Here is a 14384-nt window from a genome sequence, read left to right as displayed (position 1 = left end):
ATATATATATATATATATATTTAAAAACAAAAGACTCTTCCCAGCCCTTCTTACTGGATAGACATAGTGCATTCCCTTTCCCTAGGCTGATTTTGCTTTCTAGATTGAGAACAGAGTTGTCGCTTACTACTGAAGCATTTTTATAATACTCTGCAAAGTGAACACAAATATGATTCCTGACCACTCTAAGCCTTATTTGTACTGACAGAGAAAGATGATACTGTCTTTAAAGTGCATAAGATAAATTCCTTTTTATGTAATTCTCCAAGGCTTTTTATTTTGAGATGCAATGGGTCTGACTTTGTCCCTGTAGGAGACTTCTCTAGAGGCTGTCAAAGAGTGTTATGTCCTTCCAGGTACATCTCATTTAACAGACAAGTGACCTCAGTTTGATTAGGCTGCAAGTCAATCCGAAGGACAAGCCAGCCAGCACTGAGTACAACTTGCTTATCAATAATGCATAAATAACCCTACGAATGTTGGGAGGTTTGGAGATGATGGTTGTCCCATTGGAAGAAGGGGCAAAGATGGAAGCAGGCACGTGGAAACCCTTTTCTTCTTCAAGTTGAGTGATACTTTTTAAAATTATTCTTGGTAACACAAGATAGTAAATTTTCAATAAGTTTCACACATATTAAGAAGGAAAAACCTGAAAATGTGGAAAAATTTCACAGCAACTGCTTTGAAACAAATTCTTCCCCTTTTTCTCTTGAAATGTCTTATGTTTTCATACCAGTCTGTGAAATGAAACTTGGAGTGCCTTGTTTTGTGTCGAAAGAGTTCAGATTCAGATCAACTGAATCTTTATTTTTTCCATTCATTTTTTTAAAAAATTTTGATGTCCAAGTCCTTTTGACCCAAAAGGAATTAAAAATATCTTGGAACCGCCACAAAACGAAACAGCTAAATGTTGACCTGGCTCTAAAGCCCAGAAAGATTAATGGGAAATTTATCTTGAAAAGGGAACATTAAAGCCCTGCCCGTGTGCCTGGGCTGATGGATTGCCTTGCGGAACTCCAAGCTCGGGTCCGCCCGCGTTCCTTTGGGTTTGTCACAGCCAGCGGCTCTTTGGGGATTGGGAAACACAAGGTGGGAGCAAACCTTGATCTGGACCTGGCAGTGATGGGAACTGCAGCAGCCCCCATGGCCACGATGCACTTTCACCTTCCTCTTTGCATCTGCCTTGGTCAAACTTCTACCTCCTGGTGCATTTGGTACATCCATCCCCTTTTCCTTCCTCCCTCCCTTTCTTCTCTCCCTGGAGTATCAACATGGGCTCATTTAAGCCTTACCTCCTTATTTGCCCCAATTCAAATTGTCACAGCATAAGTGGCCACAATGTCACCCATTGTACTGCTGTTGCTCTGACACCTGAGTGATGTTCCCTGCTTGCAAAATTCACATTAAACTCTTCCCTTGTGCCTGCTGATTTCTGGTACGATATTCTGAGCTTTACCAGAAGCCGATCGAACGCAGAGGGGGGTTCAAATCGCACACGTTTCTCACCTGAGCATTTGGGAAATTTTCTTCCTTTGCTCGTCTTTACAAAGGGAAGAGAGCAGACTGTTTACAGTGTCTAATTAAAAGATTGTGGTGATTGTATAGGAGCGTGGGAGCTGTTTGCATTGTCGTGTGTGTGACACGTTATTTACTCTGCTGAGATTTATACTATGTTTGTTAAAATTGACATTGAAGACGTTTGATTGGATGCTTTACAACTTTGTGGGACTTTATACCTCCCCAAACAGCTGTCTTCGAAAGTAGAATTATATCACTTTTTAAATGTTGCCAAAAGGAAAGATTTGTTCTTCTGTGGCTAAAAGGTGCTGGAAAGATGCATATTTGCTTCAGACCTGTTATTTTTCAAAGGCATTTCTAATGTATGCTTATCCTCTGTATTTCTTCATCTTTTCTCCCCACCTGTCTCCCCTAGAGGCAGGAATTTGAGGTTTGTTTACCCGGGTGTTCTTTAGTGTTGGCTAAACTTCAATTAAACTTCATTTCCCCTTCTTGCAGAACAGGTGACTTCCAGTGAGACAACTGGTGTTTCCCGGTGAGCAGTTGTTGCTCAAGCCTTGCACTGGGCTTTGGCACTTCATTCTGCTCAAAATGCAAATAGGATCCTTAGACACATCACCTACCAAGCTGGGGGTCAGTGCGGTGCTGTAGTTAATGTGCTAATTTACTGTAATTTCACATGCTTGGAACAAGCTTCACACCTTGGAACATCTTGGAGCTCAGTGGTGGGCTTTAAAACAGCCCATCAGCGTTTCCTGGAAGCCTGGTGGGGAGAGGAGAAAAGTGGTGGGTCAGATCGTGACCCCTTGCTCAGAGTGAAGGGAAATGACTCTGTTTGGGACACTGTAGCATCGTCCTGCACCTGCAGGTATCGTGAGAGCCAGGCTGCCCGTGATGGGTGTTGCGTTGCGTTAACGCTGCCGTGGTGCCAAGCGCTGCTCCGCTTGCCGAGGTGACTGCATGGCCGCAATGAGCCCAAGCGGGGCTGTGGGCTCCCTTCTGCAGATTGACAGGGTTTACTTAAACCAGAGCCCAAGCGGCGCGTCCGGAGCGGGGCACGAGGGCCAGAGGCTCCGCGACGCGTGGGTGATGGGGACGCCGTGGTGAGCTGGGCACGGTGCATTCTGCAAGTCTCAGGTGCCAGAATCCCAACTTGTTTACAGTGACTTGCCAAAATATGTGCAAGATAAGCATTTTCCAGATGCCATCATTAAGTCAGCGTCAAGTGAAACTTAAAAGGTTGACCAATAAATTAGTTTTGTGCAGAATGGCTTTCCTCCTCTTTATAAGCTTACCCCTAATTACCTGGTTGCACACATCTTGCTCTTTCAGCATTTAGTGCTAAATTGTGAAGCCTCTATTTGCATTAGTAAGGTTGGTAGCTGAAATTTTCCTGCAGGATGTGTTCTTCTGGTGGAAAAACTGTCAGTCTCAAAATGCTCCATTTCAGCAAGGTCAGGATGGTTGGTTTGTCTGGCTAATTTAACAATCTTCTTTCCTTTCTCCTTTTTGACCATTATGTTCCAATACAAAAGTTAATATTGTTACACCATGTAGTTCACAATTCTACGACAAAATGTTTGAGCCCAAGATGTTCCCTTGCTATTGCTTAATCTTTCAGCACTGCAATTATCGTCCTTCCCCATGTTACTCGTTGTCCAACTGCGGCCCTGTGGGTTGAATTTAGTTTTTCAACTTTTCAGCTGTGTGATACCTTTTCTTGCTGTGATGCACTGGAAAATATCTCCTTGGCAACCTCCTGGCCGTGGTTATTCTTAGTGTCTCTTGCCCAGCTCTTGGCCCAGGTCTCCCTCTGGCCGTTGTCACGGGGCTAATTGGTGCAGCCTGGGTAGGAGACTCGTTTCTCATTTCTGAAGTTCTTCTTGGGTACTCTGCTATTCTGGTAGCCTTTGGCTTTGTCAACCTACGTACCTGCAGTTCAGGGAGATGTTTGAGCATGTGCCTTCGTTTCATGTTACTGTGCTGCGGTATAGGTGATAATAAAGCAAGAGAATTGAGGTTGCCCCCATCCTCCTAGCTTGGATGGTAGTGTCACCTTCGTGCGGCGCGAGGGCAGCGATATGGTGTCTCCAAACCAGGGTTGTAATGGCAATGACAAAGGTGTAGTGCCTCTGTAAATGGTACAGCTGTGTGCAGTGTACTGGTGTGGTTAACGTGCGCTCGTTCAACAAATACGGGACAGTTGTCTTGCCCAAGATGCTTGCAAGAATGCTCTACACAGGCCCAAGTATACAATACTTTCAATGCAGTTAAATACTTTGAAATCCTGCTGAGAGGCAGGGCGCTCCTAATGGGATCATGTGCTTAGCAAGGCACGCAGCCCCAAAGCTTCCATTTAAATTCCTGCTTCTTTGCAGATAAGGGCTGGCCTCGGTTTCATAACCTCTTTGAAGGTACCTGTTGCATATTTGCTATGTAGACCACACTAGCGCGGTCTTGCTTTTGGTTTATGCGGAAAAGTGGAAGCAAAAGAATTTGAATGCACACCCAAAAAGAATTCGATAATTGCTCTTAAGTGAGGATTTTGCTGGCAGCAGCCACCGTGTTAATCTGCAATTCCAGCAATCGCATGAAAATCAATGAAAACTGAGTTCCAGTGACCAGTGTCGCCCATGTGACTTGCTTCTCTTGTATGGACTGTTCGCAATTTGCTTTCTCCTCACATCAGCTCTCTTCCATTTTAATTCACCTTGTTGGATTTACCTGGCTTTCTTATGAATGATATATAGTGTAAGGGTCCAAACACAGAGGCTCTAGTATGAAAAAGGAATTCATACATTATGAAAGACCAGAGTGCTGAGCAGGAATGTAAAGGGGAGAAGGAAAGGCAGATAAAGGACATTTGGAAAACTAACCAGAAAGCAAAGGCGAAGGTGAGAAGGACTACAAAAAATGAGTAGAAATATATTTTAAAAGGCAAAATCAGGGAAGCTTTTGATTAAGAAAATGAACATCACACACACACAACTGGCAGGAATTGAGGGGGGGAAGAAAAAAAGGAACTTAAAGGGGAGGAAAACTAATCCTTGGGCATAAAGAGCAAGGTCTGTTGACTGTTAACTGCTCTCTCTGACCCCCATGGTTTGGGCTTCAGTTTACCAGGGCACAAATGAGAGAGCTGGCAGCGAACACAAACAGGCTAATTGGGGGCTAATTGGGGAGGCAGCCGATGGCGGAGGTCGGCGCGGGCCGCATGCGGGGAGCCGCCCGGCCGGCCGTGGTTGCCAGCGCCGCTCCGGATGAGCTGCCCTCAGCAGGCCCTCGAGGGCCTGGTCCCTCGCCAGAGGCACAGGGGATAACTAGAGCTGTGAGCTAAGGGCAGCCCGTGCTGCCGCTCGTGCTCTGCTCTCTGCTGCCATCGTGTCAGCGAGTGACGGGCGGCCTCGCGCCCGCGCTGCAACGCGGCTCCTGGCCCCGGCGCGGCCGAGGAGCGCACGCTCCGTGGGTGCCTCCCCACCACATGCCGCCCCAGGCCCAACTGTGCCTCCCCTGCCCTCAGCCTGAGTCACAGGAGTTACAAACACACCAAAAAGCCCATGGTTTGCAGCAGCCCACATGAAGGGGCAGGAAGGCAGGAGTTCCTCCGGGAGCATGTCCCGGGAATGGGGCAGGCGCAGTGCAGCCGATTGGAAAGGCTCTGCCTCACGCGTCCACCAAGGAGGCCTTCTGCAATCAGCTCAGGGATCTGCCTGGTCCCGCTGTGCTGAAGGAAACGTCTGCAGAGGAAAACAAGCTGCACGGCGAATGTAGGTTGGCTGGTCTGAGTGCTGCACACTCCTATTTCAAAGGAAACCAGAGCAGCTTGCTCTGCTGACAAGCCTCAGGTGATGGTAAGGGACAAATCCCCTCGTTGAGTCTCCCTGTTGCCTGCCCTGTTCTCTGCTCTGCAAATTCCCCAAAATACCTTCTAGCTACCAGAAAGAGAAGGTTAAGAAATCAGAAGTTGCATTATTGGGACACTAATGCTCCTGTGAGATCAGTGAAGAACCCTAAAGCAGATGCCCTTTTTAAAGTGAAGTAGATTAACCTGAGACCCTGAAGAACTGCACCCATATTTCCCTGAGCTTTGTGGAACATGATCAGCAAGAAGCGAAGCAAGATCACAACCCACGCCTGCAGTTTTGGTGGGTGTCCTGAAGGGAGTGACGGGAAACGTGGGGAGAGGCCGAGTTTTGGTGGCAGGCAGCGTGTTCCTGCTTCAGTAACTTGCAGCGTCTGTTTGAGCTTTGGCTGCCAGAATGGGTAAGGCAGAATCAGAGGATGTGCTGTAATTAGGTTTGTGTAAAGCACATGATAGCAAAGATTAAGGAGCAAGGCAAAATCTCCCAGAAAATAAGGTATTGTCAGAGATCCTAAACTGTCACAGCTGGAAAATTCCTGTGGCGGACAAGCCAGAGAGTCTAGTGTTAAGAATTTAATGTGGAGGTTGATACATCATCAATGATGACTGAAAACCCTGCACAGGTTCACAGCTGGAATAGCTTCAATGCAAGAGGCAGCAGGCGCGACGTGGACTGGGATCCTGCCCGTTGCTTGGAAAGGAACAGAGCAGAGGGAGCCTGTGTGATCTATGATGGTGGAAACAATTTGCACCTGCATAGTACAAAGACCTTTTCTGTTTGAGTCTCGATGTGCTCTACACAGTAATGAATCACGCGGCTGTCACAGCTGGGGACATCATCTGGTCCTTGAGTCAGCAAACGACAGGGAGCAGTTGGGATTGCTTGCCTGCATTACCTGCAAGCAGACATGGAGGACACCCAAAAAATCCAGCCTGCTCACGCTTCTCCTTTGGCAAAGTGCTGCCCGGGACTCGGCCTCAACCTGCATCTCCAGCATTGCTGGGGAAGTCTGTGTTACAGGCGGGCGGACAACCCAGCCTGCCTGGCTCCCAATTTTGTGCTTTAGCCACAAGCACAGTTTTGCCTTCTATCAACAACTTGGTTACTTTTTCTATTGACCTGGAAGATGATTTGCAGTGTTAGGTGAAAATCACTGAAACGGCAATGATTTTTTTTTTTTTTTTTAAGCTGGCTTGAAAGAAAAGGCAGAGTTTTGTGAGGGATTTGTGGGTGAACTGTTACAGTGCTGCTGTCCTTTGATTTATTCTTGATCATCAGCTCAGGAGAAAAATAATACCCTGTCTCTCAGGGTTTAATTTTCACAGATGTGAACTTTTTCTGGTAAGGACAAGAAGATTTCAAAACTGGCTATTGTTAGCCCCAGCAAATGCCAAGTGTCTGCTCTGGGGAGATGGAGAACAAAGTTGGCACCAATAATTAGCGGCTGATGCACTGATTTGGCAAAAGCTGCTGAAAAGAAGCATCTGATGGACACATCTTGGGATGATTTAGTAAAATACAGTGCAGCCTGAGCTGACTTTTGGAAGGGTATTGTACAAAGTGCTGGGGTTATTAGAAGGGAGATAGCATGTGGGAAATGCAAAAGGGGAGTTTAGTGTCTTATTTAGTTCCCAGAGTTATTCCCTTGTCTTTTCTGTATATTATTATCTGAATATAACGATGAAGAAACAGAGTTAGCTGATGCAACTGAGCGAAGCTGAGATGTCACACTTAAGGTTAATGGTCACATTTCTGATGTACCATGGATGGGATTGTGTTTTGCTCCTCTCTGGTAAGGTATGGACATTGATTGTGTCACGTATGAGCAAATATGACATTGGTATGACATAGTGTGGGCAAATGACAGCAGCAGTTCGTTGCCGTGAGGCGCCGAAGCGCAGGCCGAGGCGTGTGTGACGTGGGGTGAGGCCCACGCTGCCACCGGAGAGACCCCCAGGAAAAGGCCGTTGGTGGGAAGCTGGGATGGGAGTGAAAAGCCTCGCAGCTACTGTCAGAAATGTTTTGAGCCAGGCTGCTGGGCTTGGGACGATTCCAGCGGCGGCTGGAGCCGGAGCGGCTCCTGTTGGGGTGGGTTCCTCAGCGGTGCCTCACGTCCTGCCCCACGGAGGTGCAGGAGCTCCTCGATGGCGTCGGCTGTGCTCGTTTGCGCTCTGATGCAGGCTCTGCTGTGCCTTATAGACCGTGAGCATATGATTGCCCCGCGATCCTACAGCGAGTCTCCCGAGACCCCTGCGAGAACTAAGTAATTACTTCTGGGCGCTAGTGAGGATTAACTGCAGTCATCCTTGGAGCGCAGGGCTCTTGTAGATGGACAGAGACAAGCATCTCTCCACTCCAGCACATGCAAGGCACGACGTGAAGCAAGGGTGAAGGCCACGAGTGGAGGTGGGTGGCCGGGTGGGCCTCCTGGGCTGCCGCAGTGGTGGGAAGCTCTCGGGAAGCTCTGCGTCCTGCTCACCATGCCCAGGTCCCGAGGCAGGATCACGTCATGCCTGTAATGAGTCCACTAACCTGATGCCTCATTCATCTCCTCCAAAGCCGCCCCTTCTGATGTGAAAACTTGAATAAATGAAGATGGAGAATCCACTTTCTTTCATGGCAATTCTTTGTGCTGTTTCTTATATCCTCTTTGAAGGTGACAGCTCTTGCTTCTTCCCTTTGCTTCCTGTTGTTCCTGATCTAAGCAGTAGAAGCTTTTAATAAATCCACAGTGCTCTCCCAGCTCTTCTTAGCCTCCCTGAGGAAATCTTTGTCTGCCATTCACTGGAATCCAGAGGTTCTTACTGTGCCTCCTAAGGGCTATTTTAATGCAAATGATAATAATGATACTAATGGTAATCGGTGTTGTTCTATAGGGTGAAATGTCAAGAGTCCATATTTTCACATTACTTTTTAGTATGCAGGCGCCACGTGAAGTGGATCCCATTCTGTCAGAGAACCGGCTTTTTATATGGGGACATTATTAGACTTAGTTAATAAAACTGGCTATTACTGTGCCTGAAGATTTTTGTTGTACAGTAATGCAATGTGACATGACAAATTTGCAATGAAGGATGAAAAGCTGCTAAAAGAAATACTTGCATGTAGCTACAACGGACTTTGGTTTATATCTAAAACATATTCCTAAGTCATAAAGATAAAAAAAGATTCATGTCACTGCTCTCGATTCCCTTGTGTTTGTCTGGGAAAGGAGTTAAGGTGTCAAAGAGGTAAGGTGGTTTATTACTACCTGTCTGAATATGAAAAGGTTATATCAGCAACTGCACTTGCCTTGAAATACGATTGTGGGGGCAGGAAGATCAGGGATTGGAGTGCGGTGTCTGTCTTTGCGGCTCTGAAATTGAGGACAGCGGCAGTAGTACAAGGCCCCTGAACAGTCTGTTTCTTTTGCAAGCATTTCCAAGTGTTGTACTGCAAACAGCTGCGTTGTTCTCATCAGACATGGGTACAACTTAAAGAACTCTTGGCCTTGGGTTTATTACACAGTATTGCTTGTAGAAATGATTGCTTTGACTCTTCAGAGTAAAACCTTTTGGGTGAGATTGTGCCAAAATGTTCTTGTTGATTAAGTGAAACTCAAGCTGTTACCTAACACCCAGAACGTAACAAATGCTGCTCCTTGGGCTTCACAGCCGCTTCGCCGAGCCCTGGCTCGGAGGCTGTCCTGGTCAGTAACTCGTTCCTCTCTCTGGTTGCAGAGGCAAACCTCACCAGCCTGGATGGTCTCGACGGGGTGCTGAGCCTTGTCGAGGACCGCGTGCATCGCTCGCGGCGCCGCTATCGCCGGCACGCCACCGACGACGACTACAACATTGAAGTTCTGCTGGGCGTTGATGACTCGGTTGTGCAATTCCACGGAAAAGAGCACGTTCAGAAGTACCTGCTGACCCTGATGAATATTGTGAGTACAGCCCTGTTGACTGCCCCACTGTTTGAGTAAGACACCATGGATGGCCCCATCCATCAGAACACACATGAACATTTTAAGACTCCCACTGCTGTTTTTTCCTTGGCCTCTTTCTTCTCTTCCTTCTTCCCTTTGCCATTTCTAGGAATGGCCTGGTGTTTGCCCCTGAAAGTAAGTCAATTACAAGGAGAAAGAGGCCTGCTTGTGTGTTTTGGTGGATGGGGTCCCAGGATAAGGATCCTTGGAAAGCATTACACTTTGGATATATATTCCTAACCTTCTTTGGGAAAACATGATTTGGAGAACTGCGTTCAAATAAGGTTGTATTAAAAGCTTTGATTAGCTTATACAGTTTTAGAACTACTCAGTTAATTCGTTGATTCCTAGACAATCATTTTAGCTCCCAAATGACCTGACTACTCTTTGTTCATACCATAGTAAATATTATGCAGAATATCACTGAACTTCCTTAAACTGATCCAGATTTTACTCCATGGCTGACATCTTTTGGTTTCCTTAGTTAAATATTTAATCTTCAGAAACACTGTCTGTGCATATACTGTGCTAGCGATGAAAGGAGACAGACACTAGAGAATATTATATTTGAAAAGAACATTTTTTCTTTCTAAACGTCAGCACAGTAGATATGCCCATAGGCAACCCTTTAGTTACGCCTGTCAGTAAGCCAGGACTCTCTTTTGTGGGGAAAAAATCAAGTTTTGAAGAATTCTTTTTGTTATCTCAGAATCTAAATACATTCTGTTCTTTTGGCCAAAAATGAAAGAGAGGACCTCTCTCCACAATGACTGTTAGCCCCCTGGCTCATTGACAGCTCATTCTGGGATCACTTTTGTCCTTCTCATTCTCCTCTGGAACAGGAGCTGCTTCTGAATAAAATGCACTTCTGTAAAAACTTCAATTTCAGCAAACGTGTTCTCAGGGAAATGTGTTTGAGCAAAACGTGGTGGGTTTGACAGAATATGACTGCTGAAGTCTAAAAAGAAACCTAGAGGATGGGCACCTACAGCACCTACAGGTGCCTTCCGGGCATTGCAAGCCGTGGAAGCAGATGTATAGAGAGAAATCCAGGCTATCAAGTACATTTTGCCTGAGAAGGGTTTCTTTTTTTTTTCCCCCCTCTCTCTCTCTCTCTCTCCAAGATATGTAGTTTCATTAGGAGGCTTGTTTCTTTCTCCCTTTATTACATTCCTTTAACAAAATGCAAAATGTCATTGTTTTTCATTTTAAATGAGAAGTGGAATACAATTTAAGAAAATCCCTTGTGTGAAATAAATTGAATTGCACTGACATTTTATAACAGTATTGTAAATACTTAGAAGTCTGGACTAACATTAGAGTTATGGGGTACTTAGCGTATGCTCAGATGGCTGTAAATATATATATTCCAACAGAAAGGACATAGTGAATTTCATTTATTTGTGTGGCTTGTTTCCTCCGAGGCTTAAAACAAAGTCTACAGAGAAACAGATGGTTTTCTACATCTCTAAATTACCAAGCCAAACAGGCCTAACCAGTTATGTGGCAAACAGACTGAAATAGATGGAGCAGGACTCTTTACTTATCATGTCACTTAAATCTATTTTTAAGAAAAAAAAGCATACAGTAATGGTAAAGAAGCCGTAAATGTTCCAGCTCTGGAATATACTTGCTCCTAATTTTAGCACAGCATCCAACACATAAATTGTAAGAAATAACAGCTCTTAAGCATGCTGTCTCTGCAAGTGGTTTAGAAAGTGCTGCCCGTGTAACCATATCCACGGGGCAGTAACAAATATCTTGGCATTGGCGTAAGTTGTTCTGTTGTGAGATCCGAGATAGTCTGGGGACTGCGGATGTGTCTCTTCCCTTTGTGCCAACATGTGGCGAGGCGCTGGCATCCCCAGGGCCCTTCGGGAGGCTCTGGGAAGCCGCTGGGGATCATTAAGATTGTTCCATTCTTTCCTTGTCCAAAACTCAGCCAGTTCCTGGCCGCTGTATTATAGCAGAGGGACAAGGGTGGTGGGGAGCAGTTCTCTCCTCCTGGCTCTCCAGGCTTTGCTCAAGAATAGAGGAGCGAGATTTTGTTCCTGCAGAGTGGGGCACCTCTGGAAGCAGTATCAGATGATGCTGGAGGTCCTTTCCCTGCTTGTGTTGACCCCCTTCGATCCTTACCCTGCACGTCCCATCCCCTGCAGCTCCCCTTTCACGTCCGGGAGGCTGCGTCTCCTCGCTGCTAGTCGAGCAGATCACAACGCAGGACACCAGCCCTCTCCTGCCATCAGCTGCTTCGCAGCTCCTCTGGCTCTTGTCGTCTTTGCTATGTAGGTGCAGGGAGAATTTCTGTGTAAATAATTGCTCGGCTTTCCTTTGCTGATACCTGTTGTCCTCTCTTCTAACTCCTTGGGAAGTTCTGTATACTCCAGTTGTAGAAAAAGAGCCAAAGTAGAAAGGCTTGGGATCTCTAGCTGTTAGGTCATGTGTTTCTGATCAGATAGGTAGGTCCAGGGGTAACTGCAAGAGAAGAGAAAACTGGGGAAGAATCCCACTGACCTTTTGAATCTGGTGGAAGATCATGCTATGACCATCAGGCTGCAGGTACCCTAGAGCCAGTTAGCTTTTTAGAACAGCAAGGCATTCCGCACAAAATCAAAGACTATACAGTAAGTAAAAAATTTAAAATAATAGTGGAAATATTTACTGGAGATAGGGAGTCATTGGAAAAGTTGAGTTTCTCTGGTTCCAAAAATAAAATAAATCCAGGTGAAATCTCCCTTGTGCCCAAACTCCTGAAGGCAAAATTCTTTATCTGTTCCTGTAATCACTTTCCCAGAAACATCTCCCAGTATGGCTCCTTCTCCCCATTTTGCTTGATTCCACTGTGTATGATGATGCTAGCAGTTGTCCTTAATTAACTCTTCCCAGGGAACTTGGGTGGTTCCCCACCACCAACCCAATCAAAACAATATATTTTTTCAAGCCAGTGCAATGACTTACTCAGTAAATCTGTTTTATGCTGCTTAAGCGATGTGTTACAGTCCACACCTAAAAGCCATGAAGTGAGGGGGTGGGGGGAGAAACAAAAAAACAGGGGCTGGGTGTCCTGGCTATCTTGACTAGCTGTGCTAATGGTTATCCCAAAGTTTGGAAACGAAGTCAGTCCCAAATGAGTGGCAATAGATGCCAGAGGATTTTTAACGGCTTGGGCTACAGCCACGTGTCGCCTGACTGTGCGCCAGCCGTTTCGCTGCAGTGAGCTAGGCCTCTTGCCACCCCATTTTTATCCTCCAGTCGTTTCCTCGTACAAAACCGTTGGTTTCTCTTGCTCCCCCTGCTCTGCTCAGCACCATGGGGACCTTCGGTCCGGCTGGGGAACAAATGCCATTGTTCCCAGTTCGGAGACCCTCGGCCGCCTCGTGCTTGCACCATATTCCCCGGTACATCATGCTGTGTTTCTTCCTGGGTAGGATATTATCTTGCACAGTCCTCTGTATTTCCAAGCCTGAGCCCACACATTGCACAGATTAACTGTATTTATAGTGTGCAGGAGCACTGCAGCAGAGGAGAGAGATGTGGGGAGGTATCTTGCAGCTTATAGTCAACACAACAGCATGTAAAGCAATTTAATTTCAGTAAAAAGAAGGGAAAGAAGAAAAGAGAGATTTTATCTTCTTCTACAAGGTTCTGGGAAATAGATTTTTTTAAAGTGCTGGGCTGGAAGCATCTTGTTGGTTGTGAAACAAAAGGCTTTCACTGCAGGACACTTTGGGGGCTGCCTGGGCGTTACCGGGCTGAAGTGGGTATCGATGACAGCCAGCCTGGGGCTGAATCTCTCAGATGGTTTCATGCCTCTCTTAAAAATAGTTTTCAGGATTAAGCAGTCCTCCTGCGGTGGCAGACCTGGGCCCAGCTACATGTTTGCCTGGATGGGCCTGCAGGATTCACCGCGGTGAATATTTCACCTCCCCAGTTCAGATGGGTGCCCAGTGAGTGTCTTGATAACAGACTTGCTAAAGAGGCAGAGTTAAGTAGCTGCTCTTAAAATATATCTACTTTTCATAATAGTGAAGTCTCGTGAAATAAGCTCTATTGCAAATTTTTTGAATGTATCGGCTCCATGTGTTTTGGCTTTAAATCTGCTGCTTTCATGCCTCTGTCCGTAAAGGTAGTTTTTCCCAGGGAGGGCCCTGTTTGAGCCTTTCCTTGTGTATTCTGCCTTCCTCCTTTCCCACAGCAATATATTTGAATCTTCATTCAAGTACCTCATTTTCTAATGCTGGCATTTTTCCTCTCTATTTTCTGTAAGAGTTTGACTAAAACTTAGGTACATTGTTTGATTTTTAGATCATTTTGGAGGTGGGAGAAGAGGAAAGCATCTGTGTAATAGATATCTGGCCCAAAATACTTTTGATGCCGAAAACCATCTCCCCAAAGCAGTTAAGTGCCTAACTTACTATTTCAATGGGAGATAGACCCTAAGTAGGATTTAGGATTCCCTTTGGGCTAGATTTGTCTGAGTAGTTAATTGCTTACCTGCCATTGAAATCAGTGGGAGTCATGCTTAAAAACTAGCCCCTGGGATTATGGCTTTGCCTGCCTTTCAGGGAAACTTCATCTCCAAAGCAAATGGGTTAAGTGGTTTTTCATTTGAATAACTGAAATCAAAGGGAGCTTTGCAGCTGGGGGCCTGGGAAAGTCCCACGAGGTTTTCACCTGCCTCCTTCAGCACCAAGCAGATCTCTGCAAATGTGGCCTGCAGCAGTTCTGAATGTGTTATCTGTCCTCTGTAGTGGGGCGTACGTGATACTACTGTTATATGTGAGAATTCTGCTTTTGCATCTTTGGGTGATGAGGGATGAAGCTTTTCAGGTACAGAACAGCAAGTCCCAAATGAGAGCAAAGGGCAGAATTGCTATCGATTTTGAACTAACAGTGGGATCTGCAAAACTTGACTGATTTGAGCTATTGAAAAGTAAGTGGTGATAGAGTACTCTGAAATAATGGTGCACCCCCTACTCCAAATCTTTCTTTTTAAAAAAGAAAAAAAAAAAGCTAACAAGTGTTCCTAGCACAGGAAG

The 14384-nt window shown here is 45.9% G+C and overlaps 1 protein-coding gene across 1 annotated transcript in view; it reads left to right on the top strand.

The window, feature by feature from the left end:
- ADAMTS2 (ADAM metallopeptidase with thrombospondin type 1 motif 2) overlaps nt 1-14384 on the top strand; it is a 152979-nt gene that overhangs the window by 92134 nt on the left and 46461 nt on the right. Inside the window, exon 4 of the mRNA XM_088536827.1 lies at nt 9101-9303. Within this exon, the coding sequence (XP_088392953.1) occupies nt 9101-9303 (203 nt within the window). The remainder of the gene's footprint in view (nt 1-9100; nt 9304-14384) is intronic.

This window comes from Tinamus guttatus, unplaced genomic scaffold (genome assembly GCF_059628265.1).
Source record: "Tinamus guttatus ecotype Peru unplaced genomic scaffold, ASM5962826v1 Tinamus_guttatus_pri_ptg000710l, whole genome shotgun sequence".
NCBI classification, from domain to species: domain Eukaryota; kingdom Metazoa; phylum Chordata; class Aves; order Tinamiformes; family Tinamidae; genus Tinamus; species Tinamus guttatus.
The sequence above is the reverse complement of the archived record's forward strand: the minus strand, read 5'-3'. Positions and strand labels throughout refer to the sequence as shown.